This window comes from Diceros bicornis, chromosome 15 (assembly GCF_020826845.1).
Source record: "Diceros bicornis minor isolate mBicDic1 chromosome 15, mDicBic1.mat.cur, whole genome shotgun sequence".
NCBI classification, from domain to species: Eukaryota; Metazoa; Chordata; class Mammalia; order Perissodactyla; family Rhinocerotidae; genus Diceros; species Diceros bicornis.
In genome coordinates, this window is record NC_080754.1 from 9,470,493 (window position 1) to 9,495,328 (window position 24,836).

Consider the following 24,836-nt stretch of genomic DNA (forward strand, 5'->3'; position numbering starts at 1 on the left):
TAAACTGCAGGGGAAAAAAAACCTCTCCAATTTTAAAATCAAAATACCATGGGTGTATAGTATATAGTTTGACTTGGAAAGAATTTAAATAAATTGCAATAAAAATTTTAATAGCTAATAAACTAGGAGTTAGGGGCTGAATGGTATTAACACAGGGCTGGAAAAAAAAGTAAATAAAATAAATAGCAAATAAATACATTAAATGTAAACATTTTATTTAAAATTTAAAAACAGTGAATTTAGTTTTAAATTATATCTCAATAATTTTTTTCTTTTGTATTTTGAAAATGTACCCCAATGAGGAAACTGCTAGAGAAACCCCTTTCACTTTGCACTCACGTGAAAATCAACAAGAAAATTACTTTGTATCTAGTTAGCAAAGCAGCATGGATTTAGTTAGCCATCAAGTCTTTAACAGAGATTCAGCAAACTCTCACCTGCCCACTCTAACAGACTCCCTTTGTTTAACTTTGAAAACATTTGTCTAAATAACTTTCTTGTGGCCTCTACTTTCATAGCATGTTAAAGAAATAAGCCCCTTCATTTCCAAAGTTGAGAAAAGTATATACACATCTCTAGGATGCTTGAAATACAAGTGAAAGCACTCTTATCAAGACTAAATAAACTTTTTATTCATTTATGAGTCAGTTGCAAGAAGATGTTCAAGTTTTCTAAAGAAAATCCCATTTCCTACCAGGCAGACACACTTCTACTTAAAAGGATGGATGCCTACTATTTGTCCTCTGAAGCAAAGTTACATATTATCACTGTAAAATATCAAAAATTAATCTTTTAATTCCTATAGACATCCAATGAAAAGGAAAAAAATGCAGACAAATATAGAAAAAAATTAAATAGCAACTGAGTACATTTATAATGCTTGTGTTCCAAAAAGATCAGTAACCTATTTTGATTTATCTAGAAATCATATTTTTCCACTTGCAACTTGTCCCTTGTCCTTATGAAATGCTAAATAAAGAAGTGGAATTTTTACCATTAAATAAAAAAGAAAAATATAAAGACTAGATTAATTTTATAAATGTAAAATTATTTCTAAAAAGAGTATACACCATTCCCTCTCGTGCATCATTAAACAATAGATATTTCATGGAATAAATGGAAGGCATTCAATACAGTACAAATTATTTGTAAAAGACATAACTTCACTAAGATGAATTCTCCTGCAAATGATCATTATAATAGCAAAAACAGTTATGTTTATTAGAAACTACTACTGGATTTGAAAAATGATTTAATAGACTGATGGAGCAGTAGCATTTAGTCTAAAACAAACTACATCTTCCTTTTATGATGTTGAAATGTCTGAGCCAAAAAATATTGTGAATATCTAGAAGATAACTTAAAGACTGAAAAAACATAGATTGGAGTCAGGAAACCAAGGTTACAGAGAACATTTGGAGCAGAAATGGCATCAGACCATGAGATCCTTACTCAGTCAAACAGCACTCTTCCCTCATTTCCTTCCAACAATGTACAAGAGCTGCCTATGAGAAAATGCGGAACTTACTGTGGCATTATAAACAAGGCCATTAACCTGTGAAGCCCAGTAATAATTAAAACTATTCCATAAAGCCCAAACGTTGCATACAGGTCAATCTCTTTTATATGGTTAAACTGAAAACCCATAAGGAATTTTAAAATCACTTCCATCACCATGTAATCAACATGTACTGGTGTTTATACAATGTAAACATTTACATTAATACCTTATTCTTTGGCCAAAGCAATGCTGTCACACGGGGGTTTGAGGAAAGCAAGTAGGTTTGCTGGCAGCATTGTGTTTTGTTGTTGCTCATTCTTGTTACTGTTGTGGCTGATGCTGCTTTGGTTCAACTTTTAAATCAACCACGTATATTTAATCTATCAGTTCCAAAATGTTCTTGGTACGCTATCTCATAAATTACAACACAGGTATGAAAAGCCAGCAGAGTGATTTGCGGTGTTTTAGGGGGAAAGGCATTGTATTAATGTAGCAGGTTCTACATTTTTCTTTGTTCAGCCAAATGGTCAATGGAGAAAAAGATTTTTGCCTGATGCTCCCAATGGATTTCAAATAAAGGCTAGCATCTTCTAGGACTAATTTTTTCATGTCAAAATATTTTTTTAAAATCTTAATTGGAATGAATGTTATTACACAAACCATACAAACTCTGATTTGTTTTCTACAAAGCATGTGCATAAGGGGTGGTCCAGGGGCTTGGAAATGGCATTATTAATAAGACAACATCAATGTATTACTCTCCGGCATGAATTTTTTAAAAGCCTTTATTTTCTTCACAGCTAGGTTATCAAACGCACAGCTATTTTTCCACCTCAGTTGACTCGGGTTTTGTTTCAGCGGTGGTAAACCAGAGTGTGGGAGGGAAAATCGGGTCACAGCACTCTGGTTCACTGAAGCAGTTCTCAAACATGGAAAATCTGAATATCCTTGGGCCATCACCTCTGCGTGTTGTCAAAAAAGACAGTGTCCAACACCAGGCCTGGCAGAGCAGGTGATTTATACATACCTTCTTATATGAAAGAGTCAATTTTACTATTAAAATGGTTCACTGAGGAAACTGCCTGTCAAACCACCGAAGAAAGGGCACCTGCTTCACACCCATTTTGACTAACATCTGTGCCCATCTTCCTCCACTTTATGTGGGACGCCGCCACAGCATGGCTTGACAAGCAGTGTGTTGGTGCGCGCCCGGGATCTGAACCTGCGAACCCCGGGCCGCCGCAGCAGAGAGCGCACACCCAACTGCTTGTGCCACTGGGCCGGCCCCACACCCATTTTGACTTTTGTCACGAAAACTTTAATATGATAAAAAGTTTCTCCTCTTCTCTGGGCTTGAAACTATAAATTCTCCCTTCTCTACATGATCCCCAACCCCTAGTCCACACATACACATGAAAACTTTATGTGTGCCAGAAATCACTGAATTACTCTTCCCAGAAATACCAGCTCTGAATGGTCAAGACACTCGGCTGGAGAAGCACCAAGTCAGTGTGAGGTTCGATTGTTTGTAGGGAAAAAAAGAAAAAAAAAACAAAAGCTCGGGACAAGTGATACTAGAGAAGGAAGAGGTTTACTGTAAAAGTCAAGTGGGGCATGTGGCTTGCCTCTCCCAGAAATCATTATTCCACCCATTCTCAAAATAAGAGGCTTGCACTATGCCCGTAACACCTATTTCAGTAGCAAATACATTTATCTAACTATAATTTCTGCCCCTCGCCTTCTACACAGGAAAAACATTGTATGCTATTTGCTATATTTACTTTTTTTCTACTTGTTATTATATTTGTCACATTTATGTGAAATTGCTTTAAAAATTCAGGCTACTCATATTTTAGCAATCAATTAAAACAGAGCTAGTTTAAAACTGATACCAGAATTTTTCCCATTTGCCCTTACATTTAAAACAAATTCACAAAGAAGTTTATTTTTGACACAACAGGAACGTTAAAATAAACATTCTGATTCATGAACTCATCCAGCACAATTTTCTTCAATAACGTATATAATCACTCTGGGCAATGCTGCTTTAGTCAATGAACTTCAAACTACTATTTCTACTATTCCTGTCCCCTTCACTTTCAGCTTAATTATACTAATGTCCCTAGTGACATTATCTGCACAAACACTGTTCAGAGAATTTATAATATTCCCAATAATCAGGTGTCATACATATTAGATAAGTCATTCTACCACACAGACTACTCTGTTGCCTAACAACCATGAGAAAATTCTAAGAAGTTTCTTTTATATTCTGTTCAGCAAAATGTCCCAGAGTTCCACGTACGACGGCACACATTAGCCTCGGTTTGCATTTGAAACTCAAAGGGAACCTGGAAATGAACGTGTAAAAATATAATACTACCAAAAGAAACTTAAATCAAAAATCTATGTCCTTGTTATGGTGTATCAAGGATGGTACATTATCATGAATTATGACTAAACATGTATCAAATGTAAGTTTTGCATAAATACAGCTGGCCACAGAACACTATCAGAAAATGGAACATGGATGACAGTAAAATTCAATAAGGAATATGCTATACCAGCACAGAAACTAATGAACTTTGTCCAAGGATTGAATTTAGGAGAGTGAAAAAATTTACCTGAACACTTAAAACATAGAATTTACAGACTTGTCTCAATGTGATCAGTCAGCATTATTATGCAATCTATCATTACCTATGGAAATCTACAGGCAATCAACCAAAATTTATAGAGATTTCTCCATGATATGCTCCCATATAAAAAGCCAAAAAATATCAAAATTTATAAATGAAATGGTAATTATAAGACATCTACTGAGTTAGAAAATGTTTCAAGTTTCTAAAGAAGATGTAAAAGTGGGATACAAGTTTACCACGTCACATACTACTACAGCCAATTAAAACACTGTATCCACTCAAATTCCTAGACCTACAAGTCACACACCTTCTCATGGTTCTCATACCCTAAAAATTAAAATTTAAAGGATTATTTTGCTGAATCAGGAAGAATTTCAGGGCTACTAAATTTCAATAGGAAGTATAAATATACTTGTAAAACAACTTAGTTTTATCAGAGCGATGGTAGAACTACAAAGTGAAAATAGAGTTCTAAACATCAACATCTGACTTCTCATAACCTTGGCCATTCGTGAAAGGTCTGTAAGAATAAACAATCACTATGCTATTTCTCTACCTTACTTCTGGTACCTTGTGGCGATTCAAATTCCCCTTGGTATTCCTGGAGACAGTCTCAGAGCTTTAAAGCTAAAAAGCAACTGGACGATTCACCACCCTCAAGATGTGTAAACTGTGGTCCAAGAATATGAAGTGACAAGCCCACAGTTACATAACTGGTTAGACTCCTATGATTATGTGAGGGTCATCACTAATTTAGAGAGCAAATAATAAATAAGTAAATATTTATGTCATTTTACATTTGGCAGAGGGTTTTTCTATGTTTGAATTTGATGGTCTTACTCACTCTGTTTGTTTGGCTGGTATTTACAGACAACTTCAGAGTCTACATACCTACATAACTGAATTTTCTATTATACCACCCTATGTTTTATTAGACTAAACGAGGTTAGTTTTTCAGACCTGAAAGAAACATTAGAGGTTTCTTAGAGGTTTTCCTATATGTAAGGAAACCAAAATCCAGAGACGTTAAGTGTCTTAAACTAAAATTCAACTAAACTATGTTAAGACATTATGTATTTTAATTAATATTTGTTTTCCAATTTGGAAATCTAAATAGACTATCACTATCAGTGAATATTCTAGATATATTTAATATATCCAAGATATGGAAAACTCTATTATTTTCTTTTTTTGGTTTAAGATAGATTATGAAATTTAACAAACAACAAACTTTAATGATGAGTCTCTAAGTCAAGAATCCAGGCTATAAAATGAGGATTCAGTTGATGTCACTTCAGTCTTTGCCACCCCAGTCCAGTCCTCACTTAGCAGTCAAAGTATGAGAATTGAAGCTACATCTCCCACCCACAACGACCACACATACACCCATCCAGTTGAGACTGTGTCTTAAAGACACTGTCTCCAATGCCATATGCTGGTGGATATGGAGCACCAGGAACTCTCATTCATTGCTGACGGGAATGCAAAACCGTACAGCCACTTTGGAAGATAGTCTGCGAGTTTCTTACAAAGCTAAACATAGGCTTACCAAAAGATCCAGCATTCATGCTCCTAGGTACTTATACAAAAGAGCTCAAAGCTCATGTCCACACAAAAACCTGCTTTTGCATATTTACAGCAGCTTTATACATAATTGCCAAAAACTGGAAGCAACCAAGAGATCCTTCAATAGGTGAATGGACAAAAAAACTACATGTAATGGAGTATTATTCAGTGATAAAAAGAAATGAGCTATCAAGCTATGAAAAGACAGGAGGGAACCTTAAACGCATATTGTTACGTGCAAGACGCCAGTCTGAAAAAAGTTACATATTATATGATTTCAACCATATGATATTCTGAAGAAGGCAAAACTACAAAGAGAGTAAAAAGATCAGCGGTTGCCAGGGGTTCAGGAGCTGTGTGGTGAGGGTGGGGGGTCGGGAGGCAATGAATGGGTGGAGCACAGGGCATTTTCAGGGCAGTGAAACTATTCTACATGACACTGTAATGGTAGATACACGACATTACACATTTGTCCAAACTCATAGAACTGTGTAACACAAAGTGAACCCTGATATAAACTATGAATGCTAGTTAATACTATCTCAATACCTGGCTCATCAATTGTAACACACGTACCACACTATGCAAGATATTAATAAGAGGAGAAACTGCATGGGGGCCGGGGGGGGATAAATGGGAACTCTGTACTTTCTGAGTAATTTTTCTATAAACCTAAAATTGCTCTAAAAAATAAAGTCTATTAAAAAAAAAAGAAGACTGGCGCCAGCCCAGATGGCCTAGTGGTTGAAGTTTGGTGCTCTCACCACTTTGGCGGCCTGAGTTTGTTTCCCCGTCAAGGAACCACACCACCTGTCTGTCAGTTGCCATGCCGTGGCCGCGGCTCAGGTAGAAGAACTAGAACGACTTGCAACTAGAATATACAACCATGCACCGGGGCTTTGGGGAGGAAAAAAAAAAAAAGAGGAAGATTGGCAACAGATGTTAGCTCAGGGTGAATCTTTCCCTGCCCAAAAAAAAAAAAAAAAAAAAAACACTGTCTCATGAACTAGCTATTATCATAAAGAAATTTATATAAAACTATGAAGTTTAAATAATGTGAAAAGCAAATACACAAATGTAATGACATCTCCCCCAAAACAAATACACGGTGACATTTATGCTAACTATGAAGCAAAAAAAGCAACATAAATGACTTTAACACTAAGAAAAATAAAATCTGAAACATTCTTACCTGTCTTGTGACTGCTCCTCGTACATCCTCTCCTTGCCTTCTTTAAAGAGTCTTATTGCGCGTTTTGACTTCTTCATTAGACTATCAATGTAGATTTTAAAATACTCATTCTCACTGAGTTGGGCAAGTTTCTGGTTGTCATCATATTTACTCAATATAAGTCGCAAATGCTGATATGTATCAGGTAAAATATCAAGTATATATGGTGGGCTATTTTTCAACTGAAGTTTGGGATTTTGGCACAGTCTGACCTAAAAACAAAGACAAAAAACATTTTCATATGAACCACAATAATTTCTTTCATAGAAAAATGGGAAATTTATCCAACTATGTACTATTTCTTCATTTTCCATAATATAAATTTTGATGTTAAAATTACTATCTCCCATCTACAAAGAAGTGGCAAATATTTGCATCTGTCTTAATATAATTAAATCCTATTTTCTTCTCCTGTCATTTAGTTTTTTCTGTGTCATACCTTTACTTTCAACTCCTAAAGTTTTCAATCTCTCTTTTACAATGTTCCATTGTTCGTGGCTTAATACAACTCCAGTGTGCTAATTACTGTATACAAATAACAGTCTCTTTTTAAAATAAAAATGAGGAAATAGGCCTCTTCTGCTGGCAACCAATGTCTCATATTTAGTTATTATTTTATTACACTGAACTCCCAGCTAAAGCTCTTTCATAGATTTTAATCAATGTTTTGGTGTATTATGCCTGAACCCTGAGAATAAAACAAAGAGGTGCAATTTTAATAACTAAGTTATTAAGCAGTAAATGGGTGTCAGGCCAGAACAAGTCTTTTCCACCTCCCCACATCATCTCCCATGCCCTCTAAACACGTGCTACGTAACGGTTCAGTCATCCCATCAGGTGCCACCCAGCCACTGGGGCGTTCAGGGCTGCCTGCAGAACTGAAAATACCTTCTGCTCACAGAAAAAGGTAGTAATTCAACTACTATATTCACTTCTACATGTTCACGTGATTTGGTCAGAAGTAAGTTAACCCATCTCATTCTTACCCCTCAAACCAGGGCATAAGGAACCAACCAATTGAATAATTTTTTTTAATGAAATCATTAGGAATTGCATAAGGGCATCCACAGCGTAAAGGTGCTCACACTTACAAAAAGCAAATGTACATAGAAAGGCAGATTCACAGAGAAGCTAGTGAAGCCTAAGCTTCTCAGCCCTCTTCTAAGGCCTTCACCATATATTTTTTTGCAAAATTTTCAAGAACAAGATATTTTAGACACACTTGGTTAAGATTTCTCTTTTTCCAGTATGACTTCCCTTCACCCCACTAAACCTCCTACTACATGGCACTGGAGTGACCATGGGCATTTTTAGAATCTGGCCAATGGGAATCTGAGTTGGAGATACATTTAGTTTGGCTTTAGTGGGGGTACATGTGAAATGCACGGTCACTTCTATAACTAGTGAAATTACTGTCAGCTGTTGTGATAAAAGAATGGCTTCAGGAATGCTTCAGGCGCCCATGGTGCTGACTAGCCCAGCAGCGGAGCAGGAAGGTCCAGTTCAAATTTTGGTACGCAGGACTGGAAGCATAGGTGGCCAATGGAAGAGAATCAAAGTACGAGATGTACAGAGTTGAGATTATTTCTCGGATGTTTATGGATTTAACATTTTTTTAATTTATAACTTCTTGTGACTTTTTCATCGTTCTATAAAAAATTCACTTCCATATGTAATTTTGTAACTGTACTTCTGTATTCTTTTTCTTTTTAGAATTTTAAACCTGAAATCCCTCCAAATTTCAGGTCCCACAAACATGGATCCACTCCTGGGTCCTCATAAAAGTGCTTGGGCCAAATAGAAAACAGTTGAACAATAATAATTCGAAGAACCACAAACACAACAAACAAGGAAACAGCAAACGAGAAAAGTATTCTTAAACTTACTATCTCACTTGCTTTCTTTAAGAAATAATCATATCATTTGTTTGTGGGGAGAAAAATCTGGCTCAAACTATCAAGCATCAGCCCCTAATTTAAGAGAACTATTTCTCACATTAACCAAGGGCATTATCATATCTTCCTGTTCTTTGTATATAGTGCCTAAAACAGAATTGTCTAGCATATGGTACAGAAGTAATAAATGGATATATAGATGGTTTGGTTGATTCTGGAATACTTTACACATATTTTTTACACATAAAGAGTATGGTTCTATTACTTCCTTATTTTCATGATGGAACTACACTAGTATTCAAATCAATAACCCAAAGGTATAAGCATTGTTTAAATGCAAGAATATTATTTTGATCTCCTAAAGAAATTCTTGGAAAGGCAAGAGGGCATCTAATTTATTAAATAATGCCAAATCTTTACTGAAGTATAGTTAAAAGGGCTGATAAAGCTTTTTCACCCTCTTCATTTTTGTGACACTTTGATATAATCAGAGAAACTCATTCTGCCCTAGAGACTAATGACATCCCAAATATGTCAATGATTTAACAAATCCTGGTTGAAATAGGACATAATTTTTTTAATTCTTAAAACTAAAAGACAGTATCACAAGTATACCCAAATTCCAAAAATAGCACCACCAACATCCTATAGCAGGCTACAGTTTAACTTCAGCAACATAAAACTTGGTACAACATGTCACAGATTGACAAATTATTAACTTGTAGTTAGGGAACTAGGCAGTTTCAAATTCATTTCCTCCACTGGTGAATTTTTTAACTGATAAAAAATTTCTCAGATATTATTTTCAGACATTCCAAATAAGTATCCTTTAATAGATTTTTTTAAGCATTATAGATTTTTAATTTACTATTCTCTACCTGACCTTTTTCTCACTTGCTTTATTTAAATGGTAATTCTATCTGAGAATGTATTGCTTTATTCAGTAAAATTGTTTGAATAACTACTATATACCAGGCACTGAGCTTAGTGCCAGGAAACTACAGATGACTAAAACACACTTCCTGCCTCGAGGAGTCTGGCAGAAGAGACCTAGTTCTGTATAATTAACTTAGGAGCAATGTAATTCTTGCTCTAAGGGATCTTTGTAAAGATCCTGTCCAATCCATTCATTTTCAGATAAAGAAACTAAGAACTACAAAGATTAAGGACTATTAAAAAATCATTAATCCAACAAGAGTCTGCATCTTCTGAATCTCAGGCTGATCTTATTTTTAAGTGTATCACAATTTAATTAGAATTAGGCATATAATTAATGATCCCTGGCAAAACTCATTTACATTTTTATTTTATTCCATTTGCAAATTTACATGAACTTCAGGACCCATTTGTTAATTCTACAAACGTTTATGTGTCAGGCATTGTTTCAGGCCGTAGGGAATACAGGATGGAATAAATCACAGACCTGTCCTCAAGGAGTTTTCTAGTGAAAAAGACTGGTGGTTTAACAAAGAATTACAAGGGACTTAATGGAAGGGAGTACAAAGTGCTAGAGGAAAAAACAGCAGCTCACTCACAGCTTGACATGGGAGCATAGGGAAAGGCATGCCTAAATTTGCAAAAGCAATATTCTAGGCAAAGGGGTGTGCTACAGCTTGAGAGGCACCAGAGAGCAGGGTAAGTTGAGAGAGGAGTCGGTGCAGTCATTCTAAAAGGTGGGGGCACAGGAAGCCCATGGGTGGGTGGTCCAAGTAGGTCTGAAATAGGCGAGAGTCAGTTCATCAAGCCCTTCTAGGCCACACAGTTGTCTACATTGGCAGCCGGGAAAGTGCAACATACAATGCTGAACCATAGTATGCCGCTGAGTGTGCAGTTCATCAGTTGGATTAGTATTAAACTCTGTGATTTATGACAGCTCCCGCTGAAAATGAATAACCCTATACCAGGACTATGACTTCTAAGCAGGTCAAATTCAATTCTATTCAATAAATATCTACTGAGTGCCTGCTATGTGCAAGGAACTGTGAAAGCCAAGGAAAGAAAAATTGCTTTTCTAAAAACAATATATTAAGGAGAAAAATCAGGCTCACCACAAGGCTCAAGTTCAGATTCAAACACCTAGACCTCTTCTAGAAATATCTAAGTCTCTCCCTGAATGAAAGCAGGTCCCAACAGAGAAGATCTTTCAAAAAAGAACAAATCTGCAGTCACATTATACAATCGAGAACTTTCTGGGGCACCAACTGGTGCATAAAAGGATTGGTTCATTAGCAATGTTACTCTTTGCTTCTAAACTAAAAGGCAAAACATTTGGTATTGGAATTAGGCTAAAAATTCCATCATAGTCATTGACTGAAAGGATTTTAGAGCTAAAGAGGACCTTGCAGATCACAAAGACCAGCTCCCTCCTTTTGACGTGACAATAGGGAAACACAGAAATGGAACCTAGCTGAGTCTACTGTTCAGAACCCCGATGCCTGGACTTAAGAGCCAGGCCCTCTCTCCATAACAGCATACAACTGCCTGTCGTATCTGCTTAAACGTATGTAAAGATTTTTAAGCAGACCTCTCTGTACACATCCTCATTGTTTCACATAAATAAAAACATATGTCTAATCTATACATACTATATATGTATTTCAATAAATACATGAATATATGCCCACATACACAAAATATATATTCAACCATATCAAAGCAAAGGCACAAATATAAACACAGGATTTACTAGTGCTATAAAAATTTTCAAAGCCATTAATTATTCTTGGAACACTCTTGCATTTAAAGAGTTTCCTGACCACGCCTTAATTAAAATTTCTAGCCAAAAGGTAACAAAGAGGTATTAGGTCAGCTAACATATTTCTTGCACACAAGGTTCAAACCAGCCCCTGAAACATATGAAAGAAACTCTACTGAAGCAAACAGAAACTTCAACAGTAAGGAATTGTGCCATACTACAGAAGACTTTCATTATAAAACACACCTCACTTCAGGGAGCATTCAGTTACAGTAAATCAAGTAATGTACCCATGAAGTGAAATATCCCATTTTTTAAAGACAGTATGGAAGGCCTGAAAGAATCCCTTGTCTGTGCTCCTCACATAAATGTTATAAGACGTTCCTTATTGCAATTACATAAAGGTATGTCATGATAAAGAGCATCTATGAGTTCTTTGGGTTCTTTCCATTTTAATTCAGCAAATCATCACTAACTATATAGAAGTATAAAAATGAATACAGTATAATATGTAAAAAGTATAAAAATAATTCAAAACTCTTTCTACATAGAATTTTAATTGGGCCAAACAAGAAGGTTAGCATATAAAATTGGTTACGAGTCTAGTATATTAATTATAGTAGGATTTGGGGGAAACTACAATTCCTTTACAGTTTTTGATGAAAGTTTCTATAGAAGATTGATATATGAAAATATCGATTGCGTATTCATTTGTTCACTATCTTTGTTCTAAATGAGAACAGAACCTCCTTAAGGGTAGAGAACATATCTATCTCACTGGTCTATCTTCCATCACCTAATGTAGAATCTTGCATATAATTTGTTGTTAGTGCCTTCAAGTCCGACTCCTAGCGCCCCTGTGGACAGCAGAGGGAACCCTGCCCGGTCTTTTCACACCATCCTCTCCCCTTCCAGCACTCTATCAGACAAGGTTCCGTTGCTATTCACAGGGTTTTCATGGCAAACTTTTTTGGAAGTGGGTGGCCAGATTCTTTTTCCTAGTCTGTCTGAGTCTGGAAGCTCTGCTGAAACCTGTCCACCATGGGTGACCCTGCTGGTGTTTGAAATCCCAGTGGCATAGCTTTCAGCAGCACAGCATCACGCAGCCGCCACAGTATGATAACCAACAGACAGTGGCACGGTTCCCTGACCAGGAAGCGAACCCAGGCCTCAGCAGTGCCAAATCTTAACCACCAGACTACCCCAGGGTGACCGCCTTGCATACAGTAGATATGCAATAAATATTTAATGGAGGGAAGGAGGAATAAAAGGAGGCAAGGAACACGGTAAGGAAGAACCTCTCAGAAGAAGTAAGGTAATATTACAAATAGGATATCCACATCTATATTCAATAAACATGTCTAAAAATGAGTACAAAGTCTGGAGAATAATTTGATCATATCAAGGGGTAAAGATCTTTCTGATTTACTTCTCATGGAAAGAGGAAGAATCGTATCATTTCATGGAGCAGTGTGCTGGAATCTTGCTACTATGAACAAGATTCTATCACCTTAGAATAAATCAAACCTAGGATCTGGCCCTGCCATCTGCTAGCTTTACAACCTTGGACCAGTTTCCTCTTCTGGAAATCTCTTAGGATGTTACAATTCCTAGAAGAGAAATGCAGAGTGCTCTGCACAGTACCTGGCACACAGTTGGCACTCACTCCTTTTACTATTTCTTCTCCTTCCATGTTTTATATTGTACCACAAGATGGTAAGATCCCTGCAGGTTTTGCAGAAGTATGAGAATTAGACCAAGGGCACTGACCACTTGGTGGGGATCATTAAGAATTCTTTTAGCTCCCAAAGTTCTTCATACTACCTGCAACCCTTAAAAAGTTTCCTGTTTCGTGCAGGAAAGCAGCAAATAAGGCAAAGAAGGTCAGTACTTCTGATGTGGAATCAGCACATCAGTACTCAGCTGATGTGGAATCTTTTAACTGGCAGACATTTAATCTAATAACTTTTGTTATTGCTCTTGAAAGATAGTGTGAGTGAGCTTAACAATTATTTAAATATACTATGTTAAAGTGCTAAAAATATAGTTGGATATTTTTAAAATGCTTTTTTCATTACTAGGAAAAAATCAGCAACTTACAAATATTAAAGAAACAAATACAAATTTTAAAAAAATTTGTATGCCCAAGCAGAGTAGATAAAAATAGCGCTGTGGCATCATTTAAGTCACAGCATGTTTTTAAGATGATCTTAATACAAAGGATAAGAACTGATTTCCATTTCAATTTTTTACTTATTTACCCTCTTGTTAGAAAACTAGTTAAAATATATATTGTTTGTTCTACAATACACAATTCTAAAACATGGTTTAAACATTACAAATGTGATGCCTTAAATCACTTCCTGACAACCCAACAAAAAATTTACAAATTTCCTCCAAACCCGTCTGTGTATTTCCTTACTTCTCTCTTGTCTAAGTGGAAGTCACAGTTATCTACCAAGGTTTATTCTTCCACATGCTTTTCACCTTTCTCTCCCACACTGTAATCTAAGATGCCCTTTACCAGTACTTCTTCCCTTACACCTTAAATCACTCTCTACCTACGTCCCTTCCCCGTCTCCACAGCACCCACACACACATAAAGTTATGCTCTGCTGAAACCCTCAAGTTATCTATCAGAACTTTCTTCCTTTTCACTAGTTGTCGTAGTTCTAGAACAATTTTAAATAATCCATACACTTTTAATCTAGCCCCATCACATAAGTGAAACTACTCTGAAAGATCAACAATGGCCTCTACTCGAGCAATTCAATGACTTCTTAAATTTTCACCCTGCTTGGTTTTTTCCACTTGAACTTGAACTTGGTCTTCTCAGAATTTGAAACTCTCTTCTTATTGAAGCTGTGTCTACCCAGGAAATCAATATGCTCTAATTCTTCTCCTACCTCTCTCATCACCGCTCTTCACAGGATTCTCTTTCCTTCACTGCCATCTAATTATAGATACAACCCCCCGACGCAGCCAAAAATTCCAATCTCCGACTTCATCTTTGACTCTCACCTTCTGCTCTGCCTGGCAAATCTCTTGCTGTTCTACATCTTGAAATGCCACCTTTACCGCCATATCTACCAACCAGATGTCTCTAGTTTCAACTGCTCTCTTGAACTGCACATTCATTTTTCTAACTTCAAAATGGATTTCACTCTGGCATGTTGAACTCAACACAGCCAAAAACAAACTTATTATGCACCAACTCCCTTGCTTCCTCTTTTTCTTCTTATGTTCTTTACCTCATTAAGGGCATCACTGCTTTCAGAGTCAACTAGGCTGAAAACCTCAAGAGTCACTTTCACTTCACCTTCTCTTTCATCCTCTCTCTCTGAAGGGTCACCAGGACCTGTAGATTTTACCTCCAAAATGCCTGCCACATTTGAACCAACATTCACTATCCCTACTGTCAAGTCTCCAGCTCAACCCTTCATTATTTCTTGCCCAGTCTATTTTAATTCCTCTTGACCATTATTCCTACTTTTAAGTTTCTTTTCTCTTAATCCATCCTTTGTAGAGTCAAGAGAGTAATCTATCATAGCATGGCCTTGACATTTTCCCACTCTGCTCAAAGATTTTAACTGTTCTCTGTCTACCAAATACATAAAGTCCTAATTCCTTGACAGAACAGTCAGAGTCTCTTCACCTTTCTCTAACTTTCCTTCTCTCACTCAACATCTCCCTTTACCCATCATTCCTTCAGCCTGACGCATCCTTCACCTCGCTGGAATCCAAAACATCCTCTCAAGAATAGCCAGATGGTACTGCCACCATGCTGCATTCTACACCAGCCTTTCATCACTAGCAAGCAACATTCACCTCTGCCGTGTGCTAAGTCACAGCACTTTATTAATATCATATTACAGCACTTACTACATTCTACAGGATGACAGGGTTATTTATAAATCTCTACCTTTCCATAGTTGACATATGATAAATGAATGATGATATCAATAGATAGCATATAAAGCAACTTTAAAAGAAAGGAAGAAGTTGATTCAAAATCTGAACGGTTAAAATTTTATAAGAGTTAAAAGATTATTAACTGATTAAGCTTTCCGTTAAGTGTACGCCCTATTTCACAAGGATGAACCAAGTTAACTCTTGATAGAATGCCTTTAAATCTTTTACTTCTATCAAAAGCTTTTCCTAGAAGTGGCAAGTAGCAAACTTTGGGAACACTTCATTTATCTAAGCACAAATTCAAAACCTAACTCAGTACTAAACAAAACTGCCCAGACATTTACTGTGTCATCATCCACCCAAGTCTACTGGCGCCCATGATCCTGTTAACACGGAATAACTCCACTGAGGAAAAGCAAATAGGTGAAGAATAATTCAAATAAGTGATATTCCCTGTTCCAAGGGCCCAAGGAAGGTGACATTCTCAAACCCAACAGACACAAACAATAGGCCTCCAAAACCTCAGTTTTACTCCTCATGCAATATTTTGCAGAGGTATAAGAAATTCTTCTTAGAAAAGAATACTTACTCTTATTTTTTAAAATAGCTGTATATAATAATCCAAGCATCTTTGATTGACAAACTTTAAAATATATTATGGTTGCAGTGAAATTATGAAGACAGAGAATGAATTATATTCCAAGCTTGACAAATGAACTAAATGTACTGAGGGTAAAAGGCAGGAAAAGCTGTTTGGCATCACCACTTTTTAAATGCTTTTAAAATTCCTGCAGTAATGTAATTTCAAATAAATGACAAGGACAGCAAGACAAAAACGTAGGCAGGTACTCAACTGGCTTTGTTCTTTGGCATCAATTAATTATTTTTTAATTTCCTGAATATCTATGTATGTTCAGTACATTTAGTCTCTATTAGATGGAAAATTGTTTCTTTCATTTTCCATCACCTGGCTAAGACGTCTGTGAAAACCATGCTCAGGAACTTCACATTAAAAAATGATCATTCCTACCATACTGATTAGCAATCATTTCCTTACCCCCACCTCAGCATTTCCAACAGGGTACAATAAGGCTGTTCCTAAAGGCAGTGGCCAGTGGAATCCAGACAGACAACTGTCTGAACAGTGGCCAGAAAAACAAGGTGGATGTTCTCTACTTTGCTCCCACTGTACTTCGTACGGGTCTGTATTATAGCCCTTTCCATACTACGTGGCAATTATCCATTTCTATGCCTGGCTCTCATGCTGGTCTCTGGGTTCCTGGATGGATCATGGGCAGAGTGATGTCTTGTCTAGCTTTGCATCCCCAGTAATAGTAGGAGCATAGTAGGCCCTCCATAAATGTTTATGAAATGTTTAAGAAACTCCATCTCTGTAACAGCATTGGAACAGACTCCACATTTCAGGGGTATCTGAACCTAGATGTGTATTCATGAGTCACAATCCCGTCACTGTATCACACAGGCATCCACTGACTTGAAGAGTGTGGGGTCAGCTATTGACATAACACTGACACACAGAGCTAAGGCCAGAAAATACATCTAAATGGGATGCTTTGGGGCAGGCTACTATTCTTTTCCTCAATAAAGGTACTATGCTAACTCTGTGCCCCTGATGTTTTGTTACAAAACACTTTACATCTTACAAGGAACACAACTGAGTGATTACTCCCTCCTACTCTGCGACCTTGTATAGGAAGCCTGCCCTCTGAAAACATAACAGTTAGCTGAAATTGAAATTTCAGTTGACCGTTTTAAATTCTGGAGGCCTGGGAATGGTGAAACTACTCACTTACTAGATATTTCCCCTACAGTCCAGGACTGCTTCAGATTCCCTGTAAAATAACATTCTACTTTGTAGGTGGCTGAGACACACGGAACTTGAAGCTTCTTTTCATATTTATACTTCTAAGATCTGCTCTTGTCGAAGAGGCTTCATAATGAAAAAAATGCTAATTAAACACTTAACCCTGTCTTTTACATAACTACTTAGGCTTGAAAGTTACTATTTTCTATTATGCACAAGCTAAACTCATGCTATGGCAGTTATTTCACAAAACAGTTAGGTAATGTGTCAAAGAATTAACTTTTGGACTAATAATAAAGTTCCTGATGTAATCACCAGGACAATGTTGATATTATGAACCACTTCCTTCACCACTGATAAAGAAGAAAAGATACACACGTGTGGGGGATGCTTCTGCATGATACAATTAAATAAAATGTTTCCAATTAGCAATTATCAATGCCTTTTCTTGCTGTGTGATAGAGTAGCAATAAACATACTGACCTCTTTCACAATGATTTATGTGATTTCTCTCCACAAAGCCCATGAATGCATTCATAAATGAACACAACAATTCTCACCCTTGACAAATAATGAAGACAAATGGGAAGGCCACACAATGCACCTTTCTAACACCTGCACCCACACTCCACTAAGGAGAGACTGTAGATAACGGATTTCCTTATGAGTCAAGCTTCTCAACTGGAGAAGCTAAACCCAAACCCACAGAAGTGTTAATAAAATAAACAATGGCAGAAGCTTAACTATCAAATAACCATCTATTTTACCATAACCCATGGTGAAATAATTAAAAGTGGATAAAACTTATGTTAACAATCAGTTACAGACCAAAATTATGCACACATTTTTTGTTTCAAAAATGACATTATATTAACTACAGCTTGCCACTTCCTTATATAAATCTCTCTCACTTGATGTTCTAACACACACTCACAAATGCACAAATGTTGACCACTCAGCAAAGGCGAGGAGGGAGGAGCAGCTCCCTGATAGAATCTGACCCATTTCTTGCCCACTCATATGACAGAAAGTTAGAGAAAACCTCAAATTCCTTCTCTTATGCCCAACTAATGATTTTGGTGATGAGAGTGACCTTCAATTGCATATTCTTTAGAAAAGCAAAGACAGCTAGAATTGGGCCTGCCAGATATATGCAATTTTTCCAACTGCATTCTCCTCATTCTTAAGTATCCCATGCAATCAAAACCCGACCTCAAGCAGCAAGTTGCAATGTTCTGACACTATGACATCATTCTGTCTGGAGCACTTTAATATCACAATTTGAATAAATTGGCAGAAGCTTAAATAGGTCACACTGAAGCCCAAAACTAAGGATGTTTATCTGGCAAAAACATTCTGGCTCTGCATTTAGCACAACCGGTCATAGAATAACAGGGCTGTCAGTCATCTCTCCATCTGTACTTTCCATAAGGATAAATGAAAATAAAGTAAATCTTATCACTTTCCTGTATTGCTAATACCACTGCCAGCGGCTTTTTGTGGCAAACGTTTGCACACAGATACAAACCAAAGTAAAGGTGACAGCCACCATATGAGTTCATGAAGGCTTCAGCACATCCCTACTAAGGAATATTTTTTTACACCTCCATTTCTGCAGTTACAAAAATATCAAGAGCCCTGCATTATAAATTGCTAATTATCCCCAAATATCTATGAAATAAAACAATAAGGTGCTACAAACATTCACCAATATATAAGGGCGGTACTATTGCTTCAAAAGCAAGAACTATTAATTTTGCACAGTAGCAAGCTACATCTTAACCATATTTATTACATAATCCTACTTAGTAAGATAAGACACTGACAGCTAGTTGTCTCAGTAGACCCCTGTAAAATATTCAGGTTGCCTAGACTTCTCTGGGTACTGATATCCAGCCTGATTTCTTCTTGTGAAATTGTAGATCATCTGAAAGCAACATGCAGAAACCACAGAGGTTTCTGATACTCTCAGTCCCACCACCTCCATCATAAATTTTCCTTTCACAATAAACAATGTGCAATCGAAAAGGTTTCCTGTTTCAAAATGGAATAGATGAAAGAAACTGTAACTCTACCATTAACAGAAAAAAAAAGTTTCTTAATGAAGATGAATTCTCAAAGACGAAAATGGAAACTCTCAAATACTGCTTCCTCACTTAAGGACTAATCTGGTTCTTTCCCCAGTAAATATTCTCAGCATCATACATTGTGGTTGCCATGAGTGGTCCATCAGAGACTTTTCTTAAATTACTTGCTTGTATTATTTTGTTATCCAACAGCAACACAACCTCACATAAGACAGAACAAACACATCCAAACTATTCTATGCCATGCACCAACAAAGAGCAGCCAACAGTAAAAACTTTGCATATCTGAGTCATATAGAGGAACTTTGGACTTTGAAGAGTAGGACAAAAGGTGAAAAAACAAGTCTTTGCTCTGAATCTAACTTTTCCAATCACACGGAATGGATGTAGGAAAAATGGTCAATGCGAATCAAAACATTGTTGCCATAACAATAATTATTATTAATTAATAGTACAAATAGAACCGGAGAAACCACATCCAGGGTGAACAGGGCTATGCACAGGCACAGGAAGACAGAACTTACCACTTTGTCCATGAGTTTCCAAGTTTTCTCCACAGTCCTGCGATCTGCTGCTGCTTGCTTAGGGGGCCCAACTGCATCTTGAATCGCATCAATAATACCCAAAATTCGTCCTTTTCGGGGGTTTCCTCCTCGACCACCAGGGTTTCTGCCGTTCATAGAATTTGCCATCTGGAATCTTAGTTCTTTGAAAGGCAGATTAAAGAAAAAGAAAAGTTAGTTGGTCATGAAAACATCTACCCCAAAGAAAACTGAACAAATTAACTTGTACCCACTACATCCTCCTCCATCGTTGAGCACAAAAGCCAGGGTCCCAGATTCAACTTTTCAACAGTATGTGAATTTGCACTCTCAATCTTTACACACACCAAACAGGTTTAGGAGCGATGACCTTAGATTTGCTTTTGGAACACTAAGAGTTAAAGATGCATCCTTCTCACATTTCACGTAGTGAAGGCTTGATTAATACCCAACTCATAGCAAAAAAAAAAAAAACTCACAGAGGTTTCCTCCAACTAGATAAGAACACAATGTTCTCTCCCTCACTGCCTTAACTCCCAATTCAAAATACGAGAACTGAAGCCCTTAAAAAACAGATTGGGAGCCTCACTCAAAAACCGCACTTTCACTGTTAGATTTTGCCAAGTTACATAAACCTACAGCTTATTCTACACGAGCATAAGGGACACGTCTGTTGTCAACAAAGGCTTAGGACTTGGATTTTCCCCGCTGAAACCACCAAGTGCAGACACATGAAGAGGGACACGCGAACACACAGTTCTCGAAACCAACGCGCTGAGGAGTTATCCCCAAGTTACGAGTCCAATAACCCAACAAACCACCCGTTTTAAAGAGAGTGAGACACTGACAAGAGCGAGCGGGCTCAGAAAGGAGCAGAGAGTTCACTTTTCTCGCTCCTGGCCTTTCGTCTCACCCAGGGCGGTGGGGTGGGGTGGGTGGTCCGAAGCTTTGTTTCGGGACGTCTGTGTCCCCTCCCTGCTCAGTCCCACCCCTGCCGCTCTCGGACCCCAGCCGGGGGAGGCGGCTGGACGAGAAAGGACACAGTAGCCCCCGGCGCCGCCGGCGCCCGCAGCCCCGTCCGTCCCGGGCGCGCGGCACTGGGCTCCCGGTGGGCACCTCCCGGGCGTCTGCAACCCCAGCCGCCCGGCTCCCTCGCTCCCCTTCCTCCTCCCGGCCCTGGCCGGTTCCGGTCTTTAAATACCCCTCTTCAGCCGTGACGGCGGCGGCGGCGGCAGCTGGAAGCCGGGGCTGTCCCCTCTCGCTCCGTGGCCCGCGCCTGGATGCCCCGGCGCCCCTGGCCGGAAAGCAGCGCGGAGCCCCCCGGCGCCCCCTGCCCGCCCGGCCCCCCGGCGCCGCGGCCGTGCAGACACGCGTGTGCGCGGGTCCCGCTCCACGCCCGAGCCCGGGGTGCGTGCGAGCCCGGGCAGGGAGTGTGGAGCCGCCGCGAAGCACGCTCCCCAAGGAGCGCCCCGGAGCGCAGGCCCCGGAGACGGGGAACGCAACAATTACCGTCAAGACCACTCCACGCCCGCGCTCCCCGCCCGCCCGACTCGGGGAGGCCGCGGGACGCCGCAGCGGCACCGGCTGGAGGAGGAGACCACTCGCTGGACACCCCACCCCTGGAGGATACACACACAGAGCCCGGCAGCGGGCGGGGCCGGGGGCGGGGCCGCGCGCGGCCGGGCCAATCCCGCGCGCCCGGGCGCTGCCCGACGGCTGGCGGCGCCAATGGGCGGGAGGCGCCCGTCCTCCTCGCGCGGCCGCCCCGTCCACGTCTGCCACAGTACACAATGGCCCCGAAGGAAGGCCCTCTCGCCGCACGTCCCAAATGGAAAGGGACGCGGAGGGCAGTAGGGGGGCTCGACTCACCCGAGAACGAGAGAGGAAAAGAGAAAGACAATGGAAGAGAGGATGCAAGGCACTAGGGAGGTGACCAATAAGGAGTGGGCGGGTGGGCGTGAGCGCTGGGAGCGGGAGCCGAAGCCGACTGCGGCCAAGAGGCGGGACTTCCTGCCTCGCTCGCCTTCCTCGTCTTTTGTTTCATAGCAACAGAGTAGTGAGTGGCTGAGGGTGTTACTGCTCTACTCTGGGCGGGTCCGAGGCTGAGGAATTTCGTCTCCCTAGGGCTGCCAAACTCTTCCGCCCAGGACAGCAGCCAAACAGGTCTACGGCGTTGCTGCTGCTTGGTTTTCAGAAAAAGAGCAAGAGTCACCCAGCTTCGAAGATGAAGCGTAAACCTCATGTAGAGTGGGGTTAAGACCTGATTACCAACCAAAACTTCCTAAATTTCTGAGTGTTTCCCTTTGACTGTTAGTTCTAGAGGGCTTGCAGATCAAACATCAGGCTGATGAAAAAGCAAATAGTTGACACCGTTGGCCAAATAGTCTCTGCTCATCATGCCAGGGCAGTGAAAGAACCAGACCTTGGGAATTGGTAAAATACGCGTTGCACCTTGTTATTTACTACAAGTTTCTGCATAAATGATTGAAGAAGAAACAGCTTTCATGTTTTGTCTGAGTCACGTTTACTCTATGTAGATTTCTCTCCGTCTTAAAAACATCCTTATTGTACCTGTCACTCTCCCAGCATTTTAAATCTCTCTTTCTGTGGCTCCATCTGTATACTCTTAGAAAGGCCCACGTCTGGCTAGTCTTACAAGGAAAAAGCTACTGTGCTGGGACCATTCTTTCAACAAGATCATAGATTAAACAAAAGCCTTCTATTTCTTTCTATGTAACTTCAGACCTTTCACAGGTGCTACTAACAATTGCTCTGGATTGTCATGCTTTGGAATTTTCTTTCCACTACAGCTGATGGTATTGAATACACTTTATACTTCGGGCTTTTCAGATGGTGTGATATATTGTGTCTTTAAAAAAAAAATTATTTGTATTCTTTCTCTAACCAATTAACCTGATAAAATGTTTCTCAATGGTTCTCACCACTTTCTAGCTAAATAACCATTTTAGTACTGTGATTATTACTGTCAAGGATCCTGTGTTGTTATAAGCATACTTTACTCTACAGCCCTAAGTTCAGATGGTTAAGATTTGCATTTGATTAAAACACGCAAAACATGCTCTTTGCAACTAGTCAGATAAAATGTGGTTCAGGAAGTAATTTTGTTTCTTTGCCATTATTTCTATGCCAATAATTAAAGAGTAGTTCCTTGTTTTCACATTGTGTTTATCTACATAAGTGCTGGCCTCTGGGTATCTCCTCCACCCATGCATATCTCCTTTACTCATAGTAACAGTAGCTACATTTACTAAGGGGAGACTGTAAAAGGGAAAAGCTTTTTGGGTCACCTTTTAAATGAATCCAAAAAGAATATAAACTATATATAGAAAGTTTTTCAGCATGTAGGAAAACAGTGGCTTAAGGGTACTTTATAACTAAGTATATTACTCATTCATATCTGCATAAATGTAGAATAAGGAAAATATGTGTTATAGCATGTGGCATTCCTTTTTTATTAGTTTTGCAACTGAAAGAGATGACTTAATGAGAAAGGGGCACTGCCTATGGTATCAAGCATATCATGTTGATACAAATTACAATTTGGGGGGATTCATATATGTATATACACACATACATACGCATACATATAATAGCAAGAAATTACAGCTTCATCCTCAACTAGCTATTTTATCAAAGCCATCTGAGTCCAAGTTAAGTTCTGGTGTAGCAGGGTTGCCATTTGAGCCCAAACTAGCATTCAGGGTTTGTTATATCTGATGAACTGATAAGGCAGTAGCCCTCCCTGCAAACTATTAGCATGAGGTTATGAACATGGGAGAATAAAGACCTGTTGGGATAAAACTTCATACCCCAGCTGCCTCCAATGGAGACACAAGAGATAGAGCATAATAAAGGACTGCATACTGAGGGGCTGTAAATAAAGAGTGCCAAGAAATGTTTCCATAGGAAACTTTGGGATACTCAGAACATAAGCAGTAGTATATCAAGGTGACAGAGTTGGCTAGAGAAATACACTGCTCGTTTCTACATGGAATAAGTCAATCTCCCACCTGGCACAGTTGGACATGAATGCAGCATCCTTTGGCAGTGTGGTGCTCTGTAACCCAGAGAGAACCTGGATGTGGCATCTTTACAGGTGAGGGGTGTTCTCCTGAAAGATCCTGACATGAGGCAGGATGGTGAGACTCCTATGTAAGGGTCTTGCAAGCACCATAGCAACCAGTAGGTGAATAATATGAACAAACTGATCATAAGCACATGTGAGACCCTTCCCCCAGGATGCCCAGAAAAGATTGGGAGACTTTGAGGCAGGGGTACTGAGAAATTTTGTAATGGCAGTGATGAACCCCTGTAATTTGAGCATTAATATTTGATATTAATATTTATACTCATAGGTTGGTGCCATCTTGAAAAATGCAGATTATAGTCCTCTCTTTAAACACAAGAAAATTATTTTTTAAAGAAAAGAAAACTTTGGGGCAAATATTTAAACTTTTTTCATTCAGTTCAATTTTTCTTCTTTTCTTTTTTCTACTTTCTCCAAATTCACAAGTGACCCATGTGGTATTGGACATGAGTTGAGTAAATAACAAAGCCTTCCCATAATTTATTTGACCCATAATAGCTACTCAAAAAAATACTTGTTGAATGAATGAATGGACTGTTTAAGGGTATTGCATAGGACGTATAAGGCTATCCCTGTTTCTGTGCAATGGGGACTCCACTTTATGCACAATTCCAAGCAAGATGTCACTTTTCCTACAAGGTGGATTTACAATGCCCCTCCTAACACAGAAACAGGGAATGACACAACACAAAAAACTAATCTCCTGGAGAAAACATGGGTATAAATTCACCCATGAATAATAGTATTATTACCTAGTCATGTTTGGGTTTAACAACTCATTCCTTGTTAAGAGGAATAGATTTCCATCTATCCTTAACAACACATACTAATA

The 24,836-nt window shown here is 38.9% G+C and overlaps 1 protein-coding gene across 4 annotated transcripts in view; it reads right to left on the reverse strand.

The window, feature by feature from the left end:
- The window catches only part of CBLB (Cbl proto-oncogene B), a 199,431-nt gene extending 177,600 nt beyond the window's left edge, over positions 1-21,831 (reverse strand). For 2 of the 4 annotated variants that reach the window (XM_058555730.1, XM_058555729.1), the window contains exons 1-3: positions 21,766-21,831; positions 19,879-20,060; positions 6,902-7,152 (exon numbers count right to left, since the gene is read on the reverse strand). In XM_058555730.1, the coding sequence (XP_058411713.1) occupies positions 6,902-7,152; positions 19,879-20,046 (419 nt within the window). In that variant the 5' untranslated portion in view covers positions 20,047-20,060; positions 21,766-21,831. Of the gene's footprint in view, positions 1-6,901; positions 7,153-19,878; positions 20,061-21,405; positions 21,498-21,765 lie in introns of those variants that run through there. The other 2 variants (XM_058555732.1, XM_058555731.1) reach the window with 1 other exon arrangement.
- Between the last annotated feature and the right edge of the window lie 3,005 nt (positions 21,832-24,836).